The 20,732-nt window shown below is 43.9% G+C and overlaps 2 protein-coding genes across 11 annotated transcripts in view; one reads left to right on the forward strand and one right to left on the reverse strand.

The window, feature by feature from the left end:
* ATXN2 (ataxin 2) overlaps positions 1–3,627 on the reverse strand; it is a 101,728-nt gene extending 98,101 nt beyond the window's left edge. For 9 of the 10 annotated variants that reach the window (XM_015475521.2, XM_059876382.1, XM_024977720.2 and 6 more), the window contains exon 1: positions 3,163–3,627. In XM_015475521.2, coding sequence (XP_015331007.1) covers positions 3,163–3,377 — 215 coding nt within the window. In that variant the 5' untranslated portion in view covers positions 3,378–3,627. Of the gene's footprint in view, positions 1–2,078; positions 2,471–3,162 lie in introns of those variants that run through there. The other variant, XM_059876383.1, reaches the window with a different exon arrangement.
* The window catches only part of ACAD10 (acyl-CoA dehydrogenase family member 10), a 109,422-nt gene continuing 91,984 nt past the window's right edge, over positions 3,295–20,732 (forward strand). The window contains exon 1 of the mRNA XM_059876385.1: positions 3,295–3,378. The gene's annotated coding sequence lies outside the window, so the exon portion shown is untranslated. The remainder of the gene's footprint in view (positions 3,379–20,732) is intronic.

The raw sequence follows: 20,732 nt of genomic DNA on the forward strand, positions 1-20,732 counted from the left end.
AGACACTGAATTCCAAGATAAACAGATAACAAAAGCACTAAATTGTGTATGCACTTGACAGTAAATCCAACTTTTCCCTTGAAAATCCCCCAAAGTTTAACAACCTACAAAGAAACCATTCTATAAAAGAGCCACCTCTTTAACACACAAGTCTTCTGAAGAGAATTATGGCACTAGCAAGCATAAAAACTTGAAGCCCTTTGACCCAGTAAAACCACTCCTGGGAACCTTCTCTAAGAAAATAATTAGACCAAGGCAAAAAGCTGTTAATAAAAAGATGCTTACTGCACCACTATCTACAACAGCAAAAAATGTGGAAGACCAAATCCCCACAACAGAATGGTTAAGCAAAAATTTAAGAAAATTCATAATGTGGTGTTAAAGAAGAAAAGAACTCAATACAAAATAACATACACAATTACTAAAACTATATAAAAATCAAAGTGGCAAAAATAAGAATTGGATTAAGGTAAGATTATAATCAAACTTTCTAAGAGAAAACAGCCACCTTTAAAACATATGACAAAGAGAATTTTTGAAAGCCATGAAAATCCACTATTTACAACAGAAAAAAAGGTCAAATATGATGAAATGTAGTACTATTTAAAGCAGACGTGAATTTCTAGACATTCAAGAATATTTTATTGTCTCTAAACATAAAAACCCAAGGCTGCATTTTTTTTTAATTCACCTTTGGTCCCAGAAACACATTTTAACTGCTGATACACACAAGTATAACTTGTAACTTAGTTTACAAAGACATTAGTAACAGTGATTCAAATTTGAAAGGAATTCTACAAGTACATCAAACATGCAAAAGAACAAAATTTCACACTATATGAATTCAACTCATTAAATGAAATGTCACACATTTATCAACAAAAATAAGGGCTACAATTCATGCCTCAAATAAAAGAACTTAAAACAAGAAACTAAATCTTAAATGTTTATAAAGTCTCAAGAACAAAAAAAGATCTGTGGTAGGAAAACATTCCAAATAGTTTTGATCACTCAAGCCACTCTTGAACAAATTGTTATAATTTTTAAGCCTAAGAAAGCATATGCAACCTGTTTTAATTTTTAATTATTTGAACAAATTGAATACATCTGCCAGATTCCTTTTTTTTTTTTTTTTTTTTAAGATTCTTGATGTGGATCATTTTTAAAGTCTTTATTCAATTGGTTACAACATTGCTTCTGTTTTATGTTTTGTTTTTTTTGGCCCCAAGTCATGTGGGATCTTAGCTCCCCAACCAGGGATGGAGCCTGCACCCCCTGCATTGGAAGGTTAAGTCTTAACCACTGGACCACCAGGGAAATCCCCAGACTCCTATCTGAACCCAAGAAGGAAAAAACAGTGCACCCTTTTTAATAAAAATTATGTTTAAATTTTTTCCTTTTTTTTTTTTCTATGGATGACACGGAAAATGGGGAACTGAAGTTACAGAACCCTACATGGACAGAACTGGCAAAATAAGCATTTCCCCCCACTTTTTTGAACTAGTTTTGATAGGAAGCATCTGTAGATGCTTCAAAGGAGAACCTGGGAGGAAGGGTGGTGGGTAGGGTAGAAAGTAAGTAAATCAATGTTCCCGATTGCCCCGCATGGAGGCAGAATTCCTTAAAAAATCAGCTCCGAATCATCTTGATGGATAACTTCTACCACAAATGAAAATTGTTTGGAAATCGACTGCTAAAAACCTTTTTTCAAAAAGAAAACTCTGCATGAAAAAATCCCCTTATCCCACCTTCTAAAGGCAGGAGATCTAAGGAGGACCCTTATCTGAGCCTGCCAACCCCGCCTAGGCCTAAGGGAAGCATGGCAGTGCCGGCAACATGGATGGGGCACAGGGGAAATGGACTTGCGTGCCCTTGGTGAGCTCTGGCGGCACTCCCCAAGTTAAGGACACTGGCCACAATGGAATGGAGTCTATTGACATTTGCTACTCCGTTTGAACACTAAACATTTTCTTAGTTCGTGAAATACGGACAACCCCCCCACATACACACACACATCCACTCCAGAGCCAGACCCACGTCACTGAGACAACGCTGAGCCCCCAGTCTGTACCACAAACCTGGGTCATGGTGGGGAGTGGGTAAGACCAAGCAAGTAAACACCCGCATTTCTGCCTTCCGGAACCCCACCGTATCTCCTGCTGCGATTCCTCTCCTCTTGAAACGTATAAATTGGGGCAAGGGTTGAGGAAAAATACACAGCGTGCCCGCGCCCTGCCGCCGCCACCACCACCACCCCCTCAGTCCCCAGTCCAGCCCTCGCCCACCACTATTCAAAGGGGCCTTCTCCGCGGCCTCGAACAGCAATGCGGCTCAGCCACCACCCGCGCCGGAGAGGCCTTGCGGGGGAAGGAGGGAGGCATGGAGGGGGCCGGACATTCCCCACCCCTTCCTTAGGTGGGGGCGGGAGGGACGCTGCGGGAGACTGCACTGAGCCCCACAATTTCAGAGCAGCTCTGGAGCCCCCGGCCGCCGCCTTAGACTTAAATGGGGAGGGGTGGGGGGGGGGGTCCCTGTCCACTCACCTCAACCAGGTCCTTCGATCTCTCCCTGGGCAGGGAAGCGGGTGGGTGAGAAGACTGGACAGACCCTAATGATTTCAAATAAGCCCGCAGCTGCCCCTTTAACAGGCGGGGGGCCGGGGTGGGGGGACGATGCTGCCCTAACTTTCCCCCCCTCCCTCGTTATTCCCAAACGGGGGAGTTGGCAAGTTTAGGCAGATAACCTAAAGACCCTTCCATGTTAACATTTAAAGGGGATGGGAGCTGTGCCCAAGCATCCCCGCGTTTGGGGGCGGAGGAACCTTAAAGAAGGTGATCAAGGGCTGACAATCGCCGAGACCTGTGAACCCCTCCCAAACACTTAATGGAGAGGGGGAGGCTGCCCAGTCCTTCCATCTTGACCGTTTGGCGGAAGGGGGTGGGGATGTTGCAAAAGCCTAGACATCGCCATTCCCAGAGGGATCCCACGACGCCCCCTCACCCGACCCCCCCCCCCGGCTCTAGACGGGAGCCCCACCCCCACTGCAGGCCCCCAGTCCCGCCGGTCACGGGGCGGGGACCGCGGTGCGGGCCGCGGGGGAGGGGACTTCAGGCTCGAGCTGGTCCAGGCCCCGAGCCGAGGCGGCTGAGGCGCGACACCCACCTGCCCAGGCCCGGCCGCCCGCCGCCTGTGCTAGCCGCCGCCACTGAGGAGGAGGAGGAAGAAGCCGCGGCCGAGGACGACGAGACTGAGGACGGCGCGGCGGCTGGCGACGTGAGAAGGCCGCCGCCGCCGCCGCCAGGCTTGCGGGCATTGGCGGCCGCGGGCTGCGGCTGCGGCTGCTGCTGCTGCTGCTGCTGCTGAGGCTTCAGCGACATGGTGAGGGGCCCATACACCGGCCCGCACGCCGGGCGGGGACAGCCGGGAGCCGGGCGCGCAGAGGAGACGCCGGAGCGCGGCGGGGACGCGCGGGCGCCGAGCGGGGAGGCGCGGGTTGGCGCGGCCGGGGGGGCGCCCGGGCCGGCGAGGGGGAGAAGGAGGACGACGAACGGGCGGGGAGGCCCGCCGAAACCGAGAAGTCGCCGGGAGCCGGGCCGGGCCGCGCCGCCGTTGCTACCAAAACAGTCTGAGGAGGAGGGAGGAGAGCGCTGCCCGGAGGGAGGGGGGCCGGGGCCGGGCGGGGGAGGGGCGGCGGATGGATACGGTCCCGGAGCCCCGCCGCCGCCGCCCCGCCGCGCCGGCCGCGGGAGCGAGCGCCGCCCGGGCCACCTGGCCGCAGCGAAGCGACGAGGCTCGATAGCCGCCGCGGGGCCCCGAGGAGCTGCGGCCGTCGGGCGCATCGGGGGTCGGGCACAGAGGTGCCGCGTGGCGAGGCCGGGTGGGCGCGGAGGTATGGAGTGGGGACTCTTTACCGGAAGTCGGAAGGGTCGGACGGAAGCAGAACGTGAGGCGGCCCCGGGGCCGGGAGGGACACGTGAGGAGCGGGCGCCGCGCTGGGTCGCGTTCGCGGGGGTCGGGTGAGGCCCCGACCGCCGGCCCTACCCGGATCCGCCCTCCTCGAGGCGGGTCTGCCCTTCGGAGAGGGCGTGTCTGTCTTCGCCTGAAGGGCGGGCCTAGGGTAGGGGACCGGAGCGAAGCCTTTCTGCCCCGCCCCCCTCAAGCGTTCAACGTTCTTAGACTGCTAGGAAAATCCGTGTTTGGCCCCACCTGATGCAAGTTCGAAAATGGACTGCGAGTGTCTTCAGGACGAGACTGTCTTGCTACATATAAGTCAGCTTGAACACAAGCATGCCATAGTTTTCTTTGTATCCCGGGCACCTCACACACCGTAGGCTCTCACTGTGTCAGCCAGGTGTCAAAGACAGGCCGTCCTGTCTTTCCTTGCCAAGACCTACACGGTTGGAATCGAACAACCTCCCGGGGCCACCCACATCTGGTTACCTTTTCCCCACTTTCTCAACCCCAGCAACACTAACCAGAAAACTCTTGGGTATCTGACCTTCATTTGAACCCAGTTTCCCTCACTTGAACTTCTTTTTCCTCATTCATGAGACTCAAAAGGAAATTGTACATGATTGGTAGAGCTATGGATAATGGGGTCTCCTTCGGTGTAGACAGAACAGACCTCACAAGAATGTGCGAACTTTAGATCTTGGCCCCTTTAGAAGTTTTACTTTAACTTAGCCTGGTAGCCAGCACAGTAGTCCCTGTTCCTTTTTCTTTCTTTTTGTTTTTTAATGTGTTTCAATTAAACTGGAAGCAGATAACTTTTAGGGGAGAGTGACTAAAAGCTTTTTAGTTTTTTAAGAACTGAAATTACTTCAGGAAATGGTAGGGAAGAAACACGAAAAGTTTACCTCAGTCTTCCAGAATTGTCAGATAAAGGTAAAGATATTTTAAAAAATTTAGAAAATGATTAAGCTGTGAACTTCCAGTAGCCAAATTGAAATTAATCTCGTAGGTGGGGCAAAAGTGGTTATCATATTCTACAAACATGTGAAAAGTGGGATATCAATTTTATCTTCCATCTGAGGTAAAAAGGAGGTTGAGAGAGGAAAGAGCATTCTTTTAAACCAACAGTTGCAAAATCCTTTAAAAATTAAACCAAAGGAAACAGCCTAAAAAAGCCGGATTTGGGGGAAGGGGAAATTGAAATACAGTCAACTTTCTCTGGTTTAATGATTTGACAGTTAGCCATTTAGGACCAAGGTCCTAAAATTCAATGTTAGGACCAAATTCCAGACATGTGGGAGCAAAAAAGAAAGCGGAATAAGAAGACCTGAAGCTGAGGTAGCTGAACTTGATTTCATTTATGCTGAGAAAGCTCAGGTTTTCTTCTATTATTATTGAAACTATATTTTAATGGTTTTATTGAAGTGTGATTTACATACTATGAAATTCACCAATTCAGTGATTCTCAGTAATTTACACAGTTATACCACAGTCACAGTTAATTATGGAGCATTTCTATCTCCCAAGGGTCCTTTGTGCAGGGTACTCCTGGTTCCTATTCTCAGCACAAGCAGCCACTAACCTACTTTCTGTCTTTATCTACTGTGTACGTTTCATATAAAGGGAATTTTACAGAAAGTGTTTTTTGCCTTCTTTCACTTGACAATGTTTTTGAGGCTTATCCAGTTCATAGCATGTCAGGGTTTTTATTCTTTATTATCACTGAGTTGTATTCCATTATATGGATATACAGTTGGCCCTCCATATTCACGGGATTCATGCATTCTTGGATTCAACCAACCATGGATTGAAAGAAATTTTTTTTTTTACAGGTTTTGTTTTGTTTCTTTGGCTGTGCCATGTGGCTTGTGGGATCTTAGTTCCCTGACCAGGCCCTGGCAGTGAAAGAGCCAAGCCCTTACCATTGGATTGCTAGAGAATCCCCCCTCCAAACAGAAAAAAAAAATTTTAACTCCTGAAAGTTCCAAAAAGCAAAACTCGAATTGGCCAACTCTAGCAACTATTGCCTTAACATTCACATTGTATTAGGTATTATAAGTAATCAAGAGGTAATTTAAAATACTTTAAATCAGAAGTCTGTATTATAGGTTATATGCAAATACCACACCATTTTATATAGGGGACTTGAGCATGCTTGGGTTTTGATACCTATATGGTTCCTGGAACCAATCCCTTGAGGATACTGAAGGATGACTGTACCACATTTTGTGTATCTACTCACCAGTTGGTGGACATTTTGATTGTTTCAAGTTTGGGGCTATTATAAATAATGCTGCTATGAACATTTGTAAACATATGTCTTCATGTGGACATATGTTTTTACTTCTCTTGAGCAGATGCCTAGTAATGGAATGTTGGATGATTTATTATATTTTTAAGGTAACTGTCAAACTCTTCCCCAAAGTGACTATGCCATTTTACATCCACATCTGCAGTGTTTGAGAGTTCATCATTAAAATTTGATTTCTTGGGAGCTCCCTGGCAGCTTAATGGTTAGAATTCCTGGCTTTCTCTGCCATGGCCTGGGTTCAATTCCTAGTCGGGGAACTGAGTTCCTAAGGAACTGAGATCCTAAAAGCCATGAGACTAGACCAAAAAAAATTTTTTTTTAATTTCTGCTTTTATATTAAAATAGAAACCAAGGGAACCTCTATTGTTGATTCTGTTCTACACAATTTCCTTTTTTTTCTTTGTGGAAGGAGGCTCACCATCCAAAATGAAGGACTAGCGCTTATCGCAAACCCTTTGTCTGAATTCTGGATCTCTGAAGACATGGTTATTTAACAACAACTGTGATGTCAGAGGGCTTTAGCTTTAGAAGAAAATGCCAGGATAATGCACCTTAAGACAAATGGTATGTGGGACTTCTCTGGTGGTCCAGTGGTAAGGACTCCATGCTTCCACTGCAGGGGACTTGTGTTTGATCCCTGGTCTGAGAACTAATCTTGGGGAACAAAAAAAAAAAGATAAAATAGTGTGGCAGGCAGCTGTTAAGGTGACCCCCTATGATCATGTATTCCTGGTGTTCAGACCCTGCAAAATCCCCTTCACTTGAATATGAAGGAGATTTAGTGGCTTCCTTCTAACAAAAAGTTGGAAAAAAATTATGGCTTTTCAGTTCCAAGATTAGGTTACAAAAACTGTGGCTTTTGTATTGGATTGCCTGCTTTCACTTACTTTGAAGAAGGCTAGCTGCCATGTTGTGAGCTGCCCTATGGAGAGGCCTACATGGCAGGGAACTGATGGCTCCAGCCAGAGGGAGAACCTCATGGCCACCAACAAGCCTTGTGAGTGAGCTTGAAAGAGGATCATCCTCCAGTCAAGCCTTGATATGACTGTAGCCCTGGTCAGTCTACCTTATTAGACATTGTTAGAAACCCTGTGCTTGAGACACTCAGTTAAACTGTACCAGACTCCTTTAACTCTTTTGTTGTTTAAGTCACTAAGTTTTTCGAAATTTGTTATGCAGCAATAGCTAACTAATACACATGACCCCCCCCCCAGAAAAAAAGTACATTTCTCATTTCCTGTGATTTCCATGTGGATTCAGAATTCTTTAAAGACAAATGCTGAAGTCAGGAACTAGTAGTATATCCAGTAGAAGTTGAATTTTTAAATGTTTCCCCCTCCCCAGATGATTTTCAGGCAGCCATTTCAACAAAACCAACGAGTGTCATTGAGGAGCTGTCATCAAAGACAATGAAGAGTGTCCTGAAAAAGTTCAGGTATAGAGAAATATTGCTCAAATATTTCAAAAATAGCTGTGGCCATTTCAACCACTATTTCAGAAATGAAAGAAGGGGACTTCCCTGGTGGTCCAATGGTTAAGAATCCACCTTGAAGTGTAGAAACACAGGTTCAATCCCTGGTGGGGGAACTAAGATCCCACATGCCTCGGGGCTACTGAGCCCACGTGCCACAGCTAGAGAGCCCACATGACGCAACTAAGACCTGATGCAGCCAAATAAATAAATAATTTTAAAAGAAATGAAAGAAGTATCAAGTGAAAACCATATAAAGACTTTCAAACCTGGGAATCTAGTCCTGTGGATTCTATACTTGCTTTCTGATTTTCAGTGACCCTTCAGTGAGCCACATGGCCCTTTAATTTTCAACATAGCAATGATTAATCAAGTCTGAGGATTTGGAGATGAAAAAGTGATGTAGCCATGCAAAGCAGAAATGAGAAGAGTGATTTGTGATCACTCAGTATAACAGCACACATCAGATGATCCAGTATTTCCAGCAATTCATTTCCCTGCAATCATTTCTTTTCAGCTCTCTTCATTTGAACATGTTTAATGTATGATGATACATTATTCACTCAATACTCTTGATTTCACTTTCAAAAGCAGGAAGATTAATTCACATCAAAACTAATGTGCACCCCCAAAATCCATCCTCTTTAAGTTTTTGCATAGACCAACCCTCATTTTTAAAAAAAAGAAAAAAAAGAGCAGATGTAATTTCAAAAATAGGACCATGGCTAATTAAACAAGTGTTTTTTCCTAACCATGGTTACTCAGAATTCTTAGAGGCTAGTCTATTTGTAGACACTCCAGGAATCCCAAAAGGCTAAAGGCAATTAAAAAAGGAAAAAGTGTGTGGTGTGATGCTTCCAGGAGGGCATTATTTACACACCTTGTGTGCAAAGTAACGACTTTCCCATAGGTTTGAAAAAACTGAGAGGGGTGTGACAAAATAGTAGGGAACACAGCAACATTATTTGAAAAGCTTTTAAATGAGCCATTTCCTCCATACAAGCACACTTTTGCTTGTTAAGTTGCTCGTTTTGTTTTACCTTGTGCGACAGAATAATGATGCAGTGACATTATTCACAAGGCAAGAGCTGGATGCCAGCTGAAATAGACACAGAAGAAAGAATTCTTTATTTTTCACTGGAAATGCTTGTGCTATGCAGAGCCAGAAATTTAAAGAAACTCAACCTTTGGTTTTTTCTGGTTCTCCCTTTTTCTTTTCATTTACCCTCCTTTGGGGAGGTGAATTTCATGGACAGCCTGTTATTTCAGGGGCCACAGATTTATGGAAGGCGAAAGATGTGAGGTATGCACCATTTGGAGAATGCAGGAGGGGATTTAAAACGGATGCAGGCAGCACCGGTGACAGCTGAGCTGGCCCTTAGCATGCAGTCGTCTTAGTTTGCTACCGGATACAGTGAGCCCTACAATGGAACCCTAGAGGGATCAAACTATAATTAATACTGACATTGCTGACCTATGATCTTAGAAGAGAGACTTGGATTCTCATATGGAAGTAGAACAGATACTAACTGTCTTCCTTAAGCCCCCATATTTTCAAAATCATTTCTTTTCCATAAGGTAAGCTAGGGCTTGAGAATGATAATGATGTTAATAAATGCAGTCCCTTCTATAGCAAATACCATGTCCCAGCTCTGTCCTAGGTTCTTTCTATACGGTAACTTACTTAATCCTCACAGCGATCCATTGATTCTCATTAGAAGGGGAGAATTTTGCTTCATGCCCTAGAGGACACTGGTATTTTTGGATATCACAATTGAAGGGGAAATGCTACTGGCATCTTGTGCGTAGTGACCAGGGATGCTGCTAAACACCCTACAATGCACAGGACAGCCCCAACCAGAGAATTATCCAGCCCTAAATGTCAGTAGCGCTGAGGTTGGTTGACAAACCCTGCAGTCACCCTATGAAGCAGACAGGATTATTATATATTCCCATTTGATAGATGAGGAGACTGAAGTATGGAGAATTTAAGTCACCTTGCCTGAAGTCAGACTCATTAAGTAACAGAGCTGGGATTTAAAACCAGCCAGTGTGTCTCCCAACATGTGGATTCTAAACCACTTTGCTATTTGAAATAGTGATGACCCAAGCTGGCTGTCTTGGAAAAATAAACTAATTTCCTTGGTTTCATCAAATACAAACTTCTAGAGAGCTTGCACCACAGATTACTGTCTGTTTCTTGATTAGAGAAATAACTGGCTATTGTAAAAGTCACCATCTGCAGGAGACAAGCTGGCAGTGCCTATCAAAACTGAAACTGCACCTTCCTCTTGATGCAACAAGGGTGAAAAGATGAATGTACAGGGATAATCACTGCAGTGTTGTTTGGAACAAAGAATAGAAACTCCATCAGTGGCAGACAGTTAAATGCCTTGTAGGGTATCCCAAATACAGTGGAATACAGAACATTCTCAGCTATTTAATGAAAGACGTAGATCTTTGCATTGATCTGAAAGGATCTTTAAGATCGATTGTTAAAAAAAAAGACAACTATGTGAGGTGATGGATATGTTAATACACTGGACTGTAGTAATCACTTTGTAAAGTCTACATATGTAAAGTCATCTTGTTGTACACTTTAAATACATACAATTTTATTTGTCAGTTATATCTCAAAAAAGCTGAGGGGAAGCCAAAGCCTGTTGTTAAGCCAAAAACCAGAAAATTAAAAAATGAAACAAAATAATAAAACATAAATGTGTAAGATATTTTGTATAATGTAGAAAGGGAAAGATATAAGCATCTGAATGCAGAGTTCCAAAGAATAGCAAGGAGAGATAAGAAAACCTTCCTCTGCAATCAATGCAAAGAAATAGACGAAAACAATAGAATGGAAAAGATGAGATCTCTTCAAGAAAATTAGAGATTCCAAGAGAACATTTCATGCAAAGATGGGCTCAATAAAGGACAGAAATGGTATGGACCTAAAAGAAGCAGAAGATATTAAGAAGAGGTGGCAAGAATACACAGTAGAACTGTACAAAAAAGATCTTCACGACCCAGATAATCATGAAGGTGTGATCACTCACCTGGAGCCAGACATCCTGGAATGTGAAGTCAAGTGGGCCTTAGGAAGCATCACTACGAACAAAGCTAGTGGAGGTGATGGAATTCCAGTTGAGCTCTTTCAAATCCTGAAAGATGATGCTGTGAAAGTGCTGCACTCAATATGCCAGCAAATTTGGAAAACTCAGCAGTGACCAATGGAAAAGGTGAGTTTTCATTCCAATCCCAAAGAAAGGCAATGCCAAAGAATGCTCAAACTACCGCACAACTGCACTCATCTCACACGCTAGTAAAGTAATGCTCAAAATTCTCCAAGCCAGGCTTCAGCAATATGTGAACCATGAACTTCCAGATGTTCAAGCTGGTTTTAGAAAAGGCAGAGGAACCAGAGATCAAATTGCCAACATCTGCTGGATCATGGAAAAAGCAAGAGAGTTCCAAAAAAACATCTATTTCTGCTTTATTAACTATGCCAAAGCCTTTGACTGTGTGGATCACAATAAACTGTGGAAAATTCTGAAAGAGATGGGAATACCAGACCACCTGACCTGCCTCTTGAGAAACCTGTATGCAGGTCAGGAAGCAACAGTTAGAATTGGACATGGAACAACAGACTGGTTCCAAATAGGAAAAGGAGTACATCAAGGCTGTATATTGTCACCCTGCTTATTTAACTTCTATGCAGAGTACATCATGAGAAATGCTGGGCTGGAAGAAGCACAAGCTGGAATCAAGATTGCCGGGAGGAATATCAATAACCTCAGATATGCAGATGACACTACCCTTATGGCAGAAAGTGAAGAAGAACTAAAAAGCCTCTTGATGAAAGAGGAGAGTGAAAAAGTTGGCTTAAAGCTCAACATTCAGAAAACTAAGATCATGGCATCCAGCCTCATCACTTCATGGCAAATAGATGGGGAAACAGTGGAAACAGTGTCAGACTTTATTTTGGGGGGCTCCAAAATCACTACAGATGGTGACTGCAGCCATGAAATTAAAAGACGCTTACTCCTTGGAAGGAAAGTTATGAGCAGCCTAGATAGCATATTCAAAAGCAGAAATACTACCTTGCGAACAAAGGTCCGTCTAGTCAAGGCTATGGTTTTTCCAGTAGTCATGTATGAATGTGAAAGTTGTACTGTGAAGAAAGCTGAGCGCAGAAGAATTGATGCTTTTGAACTGTGGTGTTGGAGAAGACTCTTGAGAGTCCCTTGGACTGCAAGGACATCCAGCCAGTCCATCCTAAAATCAGTCCTGAATATTTGTTGGAAGGACTGATGTTGAAGCTGAAACTCCAATACTTTGCCCCCCGATGGGAAGAGCTGACTCATTTTAAAAGACCCTGATGCTGGGAAAGATTGAAGGCGGGAGAAGAAGGGGATGACAGAGGATGAGATGGTTGTGTGGCATCACCGACTCAATCGACATGAGTTTGAGTAAACTCCAGGAGTTGGTGATGGACAGGGAGGCCTGGTGTGCTGCAGTACATGGGGTCGCAAAGAGTCGGACGCGACTGAACAACTGAACTGAGCTGATCCCATTCTGCCATGTTGTACTGTTTTCTGCTTAAGTGCAATATTGGTCAAATACAGGAGCTGCAGAAGCAGGTAGAACCCTTTACTCCTGCCACCTGTACAGAGTCCATCTGTATGTGGCAGGAACTTAATAAACCTAAGTTGGTTTATTTTGATAGAGACTTATTCTCAGTTTATTCACGTTTGCTTCTTTGAACCTGAAATGGCATATGCTTCCTATTCATACCGGCTGATGGCTACCAGCCATGGGCCATATTGATGGCCCTTAATGACCAAGGTCACTCCCTAATGACCCAAGCATTTTTAGGCAGTGAGGGGGGACCATTGATTGAACAGCCAGCCTTCCTTACCCACATATCTCCATCATATGTGGTTTGCACAGTTTGCATTCACTCACTGAATAAAGCTAACTTCTCTTCTAGTTAATAGCTGGATGTGGCCTTATAAGCACTGGAGCCAAGAAACCATGAGGGAGGGGCCTTTTGGGGGACTATTCTAAGTCCCCAGCCTTCTGCAGGCTTGAAGGAGGTCAGAGCTGAGGCCCTATGAGAGTTGGTTTCACTCTCCTTTGATCGAGGTTCTCTTCCATTGCACGTGTGGCTCATTTCTGTCATCAGAGGGTCAATACAGGACAAATCTTCATGCAGCAATAAGCAATTGATAGGCTTCTGGTATCCTGGAAATGACTCAGAAATCCTGTTACTGCAATTTCTTATGATGTAGACACATTATATATTTTTTTTAAGTCACGTAATCCTTTTAAAGACATCTGGAGTATTTGTGTATCAGTCAGTATTCCCTGTGTAACAAACCACTCCCAACATAGTGTCTTGAAACAATAAACTTTTAGAAATTTTTTAAGACTGTATGGGTAGATGGACTTGCCTAGAGGTGTTGGTATAGTGGATAGGAATCTGCCTGCCAGTGCAGGGGATATGGGTTCAATCTCTGGTCCAGGAAGATCCCACATGCCATGGGCAACTAGGGCCCATGAGCCACAACTGCTGAGCCAGCACACCGCCACTGCACCTACTGAAGATAAGCGCCTGGAGCCCATGTTCCGCAGCAAGAGAAGCCACCACAATAAGAAGCCCAAGCAACAAAACTAGAGAGAAGCCCCCACTTGCCCAGCAACAAAGAGCCAATGCAATCAAAAAATAAAATTAAAAAGACTGTATGGTTGACTGAATAACTCTTCCATTCTGGGCTGGTCTGACTGGGGTTGGATGGTCTAGGATGGCCTCACTGACATGTCTGGCAGTTGGCTTTATGTCAGCTGCAGATGATAAGGACAACTGGCCACATGTCTGTCAACTGTACTTTAATTAAAAGAAGAAAAGTGAAATCATACAGATAAATAAAAATAAACACATAAAGTGTGTACAGTTCATTGGTTTTTAGTATATACGGAGTTGTATAACCATCACTAGAGTATCATTTTCGAACATTTCATTGTCCCCCAAAGAAATCTAATACGCATTAGCCATCATTCCATCCCCCCACTTCCCTCAGTCCCTAGCAACCACTAGTTTATTTTCTGATATTGGGGCTATTTCTTTTTCATTGTGGTAAAATATATATAACAAAATTTGCCCTTTTAACCATTAAAAAGATGTCTTTGGCTGCACCAAGTCTCAGTTGCTGCACACGCAGTCGTTGTTGAAGCATGTGGGTTCTTAGTTTTCTGACCAGGGACCAAACCCAGGCCCTGTGTATTGGGAGCACAGAGTCTTAACCACTGGAGCCAAGTCCCCATTTTAACCATTTTTAAATGTGCAGTTCAGTGGCATCACATTATTGTCCAGCCATCACCACCATTTACCTCCAGCACTTTTTCATCATCTCAAACTGAACTCTGCCCATTTGACACTAATTCCCCATTTCCTCCTCCCCTGGCCCCTGGTGACCACCAGTCTACTTTCCGTCTCTGATTCTGACTACTTTAATACTTCATATAAGTGGAATAATACAGTATTTGTCCTTTCATGTCTGGCTTCTTTTAGTGTCTTCAAGGTTCATACGTGTTATAGAGGTGTCAAAATTTCCTTCTCTCTGTCACTCTTTATCTCTCTCTCTCTCTTTTTTTTTTTTTTTTGGTCACACTGCAACATAGGGATTGAACCCACATCCCCTGCATTGGAAACAGAGTCTTAACCACCAGACTGCCAGGGAAGTCCCTTTCCTTCTCTTTTGAGGCTGAATAGTCCCCTAATGTGTAGGTAGATTATATTTTAACTAAGGCTATCTTATGCCAAGGTTTGAGAGTGGTTTTTCTAGACTGACCTCTAGTAATTAAGTACTAGACTCATTCACACATCTCCATCTCCTTCCAAACAAAAAATCAGACTTAGTCTGAGCTTACGCCTTTGTATCCTGTGTGACTCTGGGGGAGAGTAAGGCGGGAGGGGTTCCAGGGAAGGGAGAGGTGGTGGGGTGTCAGGTGGCCTGTTCCTGCACATCCCCTTAAGGGCCAGGCCCTCTGACCTTTGCCATTTGGGCCAGAGAGGCTGTGCGTGTCCTGGCTTTCAAAATGTTTTGTTCCATGTTCTACATGCAGACAGGAGTGACTCAGGTGAGAGGCCCGCTCCCAATGGCCAAACACAGGCATGGCTGGTGCCAACTGGGCCTCTTGAGAAAACCCTCCATAGCCAGGAACTGAGGAGGCAGGTTCAAAACTCTCAACCCCCAACCAAAGCCTGGCATTCATGAGCTGCTTCAGTTCCAGGAGCAACCTCCGTGAACTGCTTTTGAATAGGCTGCCCTGGGGATTGTGCAAGGAGGTTCACATATTGGCGGTTGTTCTTTGTAATAGTGACACCCTCATTTGCTTCCACTGGGTGCTCCTCACACTCACCTCTACCCCCTTTATTCTACACTAGTGTTGGAGCAGAATGACCAAAAATATGCAAACCATAACCTGCCTTTTTCATTGCAAAGGATAAGGGAACATGAAATAACAGAACCATCCTCTACTAGGAATTCATCCAACAAATAACAAGGGTTGATCTTTTGATCTGTATTGATATGCTCTGCCAAGCTCTCTTCTAAGTGCTTCAGATAAATGATGTCATTTAATCTTTGCAATCCACTCTATTTTTTATTGTATAAAGTTTACCAAAAAAATTGACCTTCCTTTTTTTGGCCATACTGTGTGGCATACAGGATCCTAGTTCCTTGACCAGTGGAAGCATGGAGTCTTAACCATGGAGTCTTGGACCACCAAGGAAGTCCTCCCAAATTGACCATTTTAACCATATTTAAGGGTCCAGTTCATTGGCATTGAGTCCATTCACATTGTTTTATAAGCATCAGTACTATCTGTTTCAAGGGCTTTTTCATCATCCCAAACTGATACCGTTACCCATTTCCCCCTCCCCCAGCCCCTAACACCTACCACTCTTTCTGTCTCTATGAATTTGACTGCTCTAGGGACCTCACCATGCAGTATGTGACTTTCTTCATGCTTCTTTCACTTTGATGATGTCTGTAAGGTTCATTCATATTGTAGCATGTGTCAGAACTTCATTCCTTTTGAAGCCAAATAACATTCCATTGTGTATATATCATAGCCCACTATTCCCCCATATTTCAGAGGAGAAAACTCAGTCACGAAGGTTAAGTAATTCACTCAAGGGGACAGCCAGCAAATAGTATAGTCTTGGTGTGAACACGGGTTGCTTCTGAGTTCCTCTTGTACCCATGGTACAAAGAGACATTTGCACCAAGATATTCCTTGCAGCATTGCAATAACCAAAACCGGGCACCACGTCAGTGCTCATCAGCAGAGGACCAGTTAGGCACAGTGTAAGATGCCCCAACAACCAAATAGGATGCACACGTGGCAAATGATGCAACACCTCTATTTGGATAAATAAGGAAGGGTCTCCAAGATGTTATCAAGAGGAAAAAATAAAATACAAGACAATGAGTGTGGGCTGCTGACATTAAGGTTTTTGAAAATGTGGGGCAGGAAATAACATAAACATGCAGAGTACATCATGCGAAATGCTAGGCTGGATGACTCACAAGCTGGAATCAAGATTGCAGGGAGAAATATCAACAACCTCAGATATGCAGATGATACCACTCTAGGGAAGAGGAACTAAAGAGCCTCTTGATGAAGATGAAAGAGAAGAGTGAAAAGGCTGGCTTAAAATTCAACATTCAAAAAACTAAGATCATGACATCCAATTCTATCACTTCATGACAAATAGATGGGAAAAAAGTGAAAAGAGTGACAGATTTTATTTTTCTGGGCTCCAGAAGTCACTGCGGACAGTGACTGCAGCCAAGAAATTAAAAGACACTTCTTCCTTGGAAGAAAAGCTATGACCAACCTAGACGGTATATTAAACAGCAGAGATATCTCTTTGCAGCAAAGGTCCATATAGTCAAAGCTATGGTTTTTCCAGTGGTCATGTATGGATGTGAGAGTTGGACCATAAAGAAAGCTGAGCACTGAAGAATTGATGCTTTTGAATTGTAATGCTGGAGAAGACTGTTGAGAGTCCCTTGGACTGCAGGGAGATCAAACCAGTCAATCCTAAAGGAGATTAACCCTGAATATTCACCAGAAGGACTGATGCTGAAACTGAAACCCCAATACTTCGGCCACCTGATTCAAAGAACTGACTCATTGGAAAAGACCCTGATGCTGGGAAAGATTGAAGGCAGGAGGAGAAAGGGATGACAGAGGATGAGATGGTTGAATGGCATCATCAACTCAAGGGGCATGAATTTGAGCAAACTCTGGTAGATAGTGAAGGACAAGGAAGCCTGGTGTGCTGCAGTCCATAGGGCTGCAAAGAGTTGGACCCAATTTAGCAACTGAACAACAACAACAAACTCATATGTGCCTAGACTACCTCTGGAAGGCAACACGCTGACCACAGCGGTTGCTCCCTGGGAAAGAAGATTGGAACTTAGAAAAGGGGAGACTATAATTTACAGGGCACCCCTTGGAACTATTTGAGTTACTTAAGTATTGCCTTTCCTTACAGCTTTATTGAGGCATAACTGACATAACAGACTGTGTATATTTAAGGTGTTTCATTTGATGACTTCTGCTACATCAGTTCAATTCAGTCGCTCAGTCGTGTCTGACTCTTTGCGACCCCATGAATCGCAGCACGCCAGGCATCCCTGTCCATCACCAACTCCTGGAGTTCACTCAAACTCATGTCCATCGAGGCAGTGATGCCATCCAGCCATCTCATCCTCCTGCCCCCAATCCCTCCCAGCATCAGAGTCTTTTCCAATGAGTCAACTCTTCGCATGAGGTGGCCAAAGTATTGGAGTTTCAGCTTTAGCATCAGTCCTTCCAGTGAACACCCAGGACCAATTTCCTTCAGAATGGACTGGTTGGATCTCCTTGCAGTCCAAGGGACTCTCAAGAGTCTTCTCCAACACCACAGTTCAAAAGCATCAATTCTTCGGCACTCAGCCCTCTTCACAGTCCAACTTTCACATCCATACTTGACTACTGGAAAAACCATAGCCTTGACTAGACAGACCTTTGTTGGCAAAGTAATGTCTCTGCTTTTGAATATGCTATCTAGGTTGGTCATAACTTTCCTTCCAAGGAGTAAGCGTCTTAATTTCATGGCTGCAGTCACCATCTGCAGTGATTTTGGAGCCCCCCAAAATAAAGTCTGACACTGTTTCCACTGTTTCCCCATCTATTTGCCATGAAATGATGGGGCCGGATGCCATGATCTTAGTTTTCTGAATGGAAGCGAACTTTTTCACTCTCCTCTTTCACTTTCATCAAGAGGCTTTTTAGTTCTTCTTCACTTTCTGCCATAAGGGTGGTGTCATCTGCATATCTGAGGTTATTGATATTCCTCCCGGCAATCTTGATTCCAGCTGGTGCTTCCTCCAGCCCAGCATTTCTCATGATGTACTCTGCATATAAGTTAAATAAGCAGGGTGACAATATACAGCCTTGATGTACTCCTTTTCCTATTTGGAACCAGTCTGTTGTTCCATGTCCAATTCTAACTGTTGCTTCCTGACCTGCATACAGGCTTCTCAAGAGGCAGGTCAGGTGGTCTGGTATTCCCATCTCTTTCAGAATTTTCCACAGTTTATTGTGTTCCACACAGCCAAAAGCTTTGGCATAGTCAATAAAGCAGAAATAGATGTGTTTCTGGAACTCTCTTGCTTTTTCCATGATCCAGCAGACGCTGGCTATTTGATCTCTGGTTCCTCTGACTTTTCTAAAACCAGCTTGAACATCTGGAAGTTCACGGTTCACATATTGCTGAAGCCTGGCTTGGAGAATTTTGAGCATTACTTTACTAGCGTGTGAGATGAGTGCAGTTGTGCGGTAGTTTGAGCATTCTTTGGCATTGCCTTTCTTTGGGATTGGAATGAAAACTGACCTTTTCCATTGGCCACTGCTGAGTTTTCCAAATTTGCTGGCATATTGAGTGCAGCACTTTCACAGCATCATCTTTCAGGATTTGAAAGAGCTCAACTGGAATTCCATCACCTCCACTAGCTTTGTTCGAAGTGATGCTTTCTGAGGCCCACTTGACTTCACATTCCAGGATGTCTGGCTCCAGGTGAGTGATCACACCTTCATGATTATCTGGGTTGTGAAGATCTTTTTTGTACAGTTCTTCTGTGTATTCTTGCCACCTCTTCTTTATATCTTCTGCTTCTGTTAGGTCCATACCATTTCTATCCTTTATTGAGCCCATCTTTGCATAAAATATTCCCTTCGTATCTCTAATTTTCTTGAAGAGATCTCTAGTCTTTCCCATTCTGTTGTTTTCCTCTGTTTCTTTGCATTGATCGCTGAGGAAGGCTTTCTTATCTCTCCTTGCTATTCTTTGGAACTCTGCATTCAGATGCTTATATCTTTCCTTTTCTCCTTTGCTTTTCACTTCTCTTCTTTTCACAGCTATTTGTAAGGCCTCCTCAGACAGCCATTTTGCTTTTTTGCATTTCTTTTCCATGGGGATGGTCTTGATCTCTGTCTCCTGTACAATGTCACGAACCTCCATCCATAGTTCATCAGGCACTCTGTCTGTCAGATCTAGTCCCTTAAATCTATTTCTCACTTCCACTGTATAATCATAAGGGATTTGATTGAAGTCATACCTGAATGGTCTAGTGGTTTTCCCTACTTTCTTCAATTTAAGTCTGAATTTGGCAATAAGGAGTTCATGATCTGAGCCATAGTCAGCTCCCAGTCTTTTTTTTTTTGCTGACTGTGTAGAGCTTCTCCATCTTTGGCTGCAAAGAATATAATCAGTCTGATTTCGGTGTTGACCATCTGGGGTGTCCGTGTGTAGAGTCTTCTCTTGTCTTGTTGGAAGAGGGTGTTTGCTATGACCAGTGCGTTCTCTTGGCAAAACACTATTAGCCTTTTCCCTGCTTCATTCCGTACTCTAAGGCCAAATTTGCCTGTTATTCCAGGTGTTTCTTGACTTCCTACTTTTGCATTCCAGTCCCCTATAATGAAAAGAACATCTTTTTTGGGTGTTAGTTCTAAAAGGTCTTGTAGGTCTTCATAGAACCGTTCAACTTCAGCTTCTTCAGCATTACTGGCTGGGGCATAGGCTTGGATTACCATGCATCCGTAAAACATCACCTCAATCCAGATGTGAACATATTCACCAACCTTTAAAGTTTTCTTGTGCCCTTTGTAATCCATCCCACAGCCCATATATTACTTTTTTTTTAAGTGAAAAAATTAGAAATAACAGCCCAAATGTCCATCAATGGATGAGTGGATAGACACAATGCGGTCTATCCATATAACAGAATAATATTCAGTCTTTAAAAGGGAGAAGTTCTGACACATGGATGAATTTTTTTTAATTTATTAAGGTATAATTGGTTTATTATATGTTTGAAGTGTACAGCATAGTGCTTCACAATTTTAAATCATACTCCGTTTATAGTTACTATGAAATACCAGCTGTATTCCTTGTGCTGTACAATATATCTTTGTAGCTTATTTATTTTATATGTTAGTCAACAGGGATGAATCTTGAGGGCATCATGCTAACTGCAAGAAGACAGACCCCAAGGGACAAACACTGTGTGATTCCACTTATGTGAAATGAATAAAGCAGTCAGATTCACAGAGGCAGAAAGCAGAATGGTGGGACTTCCCTGATGGTCCAGTGGTTAAGAATCTGCCTTGCAGTGCAGGGGATTCGGGTTCAGTCCTTGGTTGGGGAAGATCCCACGTGCTTCAGAGCAACTAAGACCGTGCACCCCTGCGACTGAGCCTGTGTCCTCTGAAGCCCGTGTGCCACAACCAGAGAGCCTGTGCGCTGTAACAAAAGTCCCTCATGCCACAACTAAGACCTGACACAGCCAAAGAAAGAAATGTTAAAAAAAAAAACATAGAATGGTGGTTGCCAGGCGCTGAGAAGATCAGGAAATGGGGAATTAGAGTTCAGTGTGTGCAGAGTTTCTA

This window comes from Bos taurus, chromosome 17 (genome assembly GCF_002263795.3).
Source record: "Bos taurus isolate L1 Dominette 01449 registration number 42190680 breed Hereford chromosome 17, ARS-UCD2.0, whole genome shotgun sequence".
In the NCBI taxonomy this organism is placed as follows: domain Eukaryota; kingdom Metazoa; phylum Chordata; class Mammalia; order Artiodactyla; family Bovidae; genus Bos; species Bos taurus.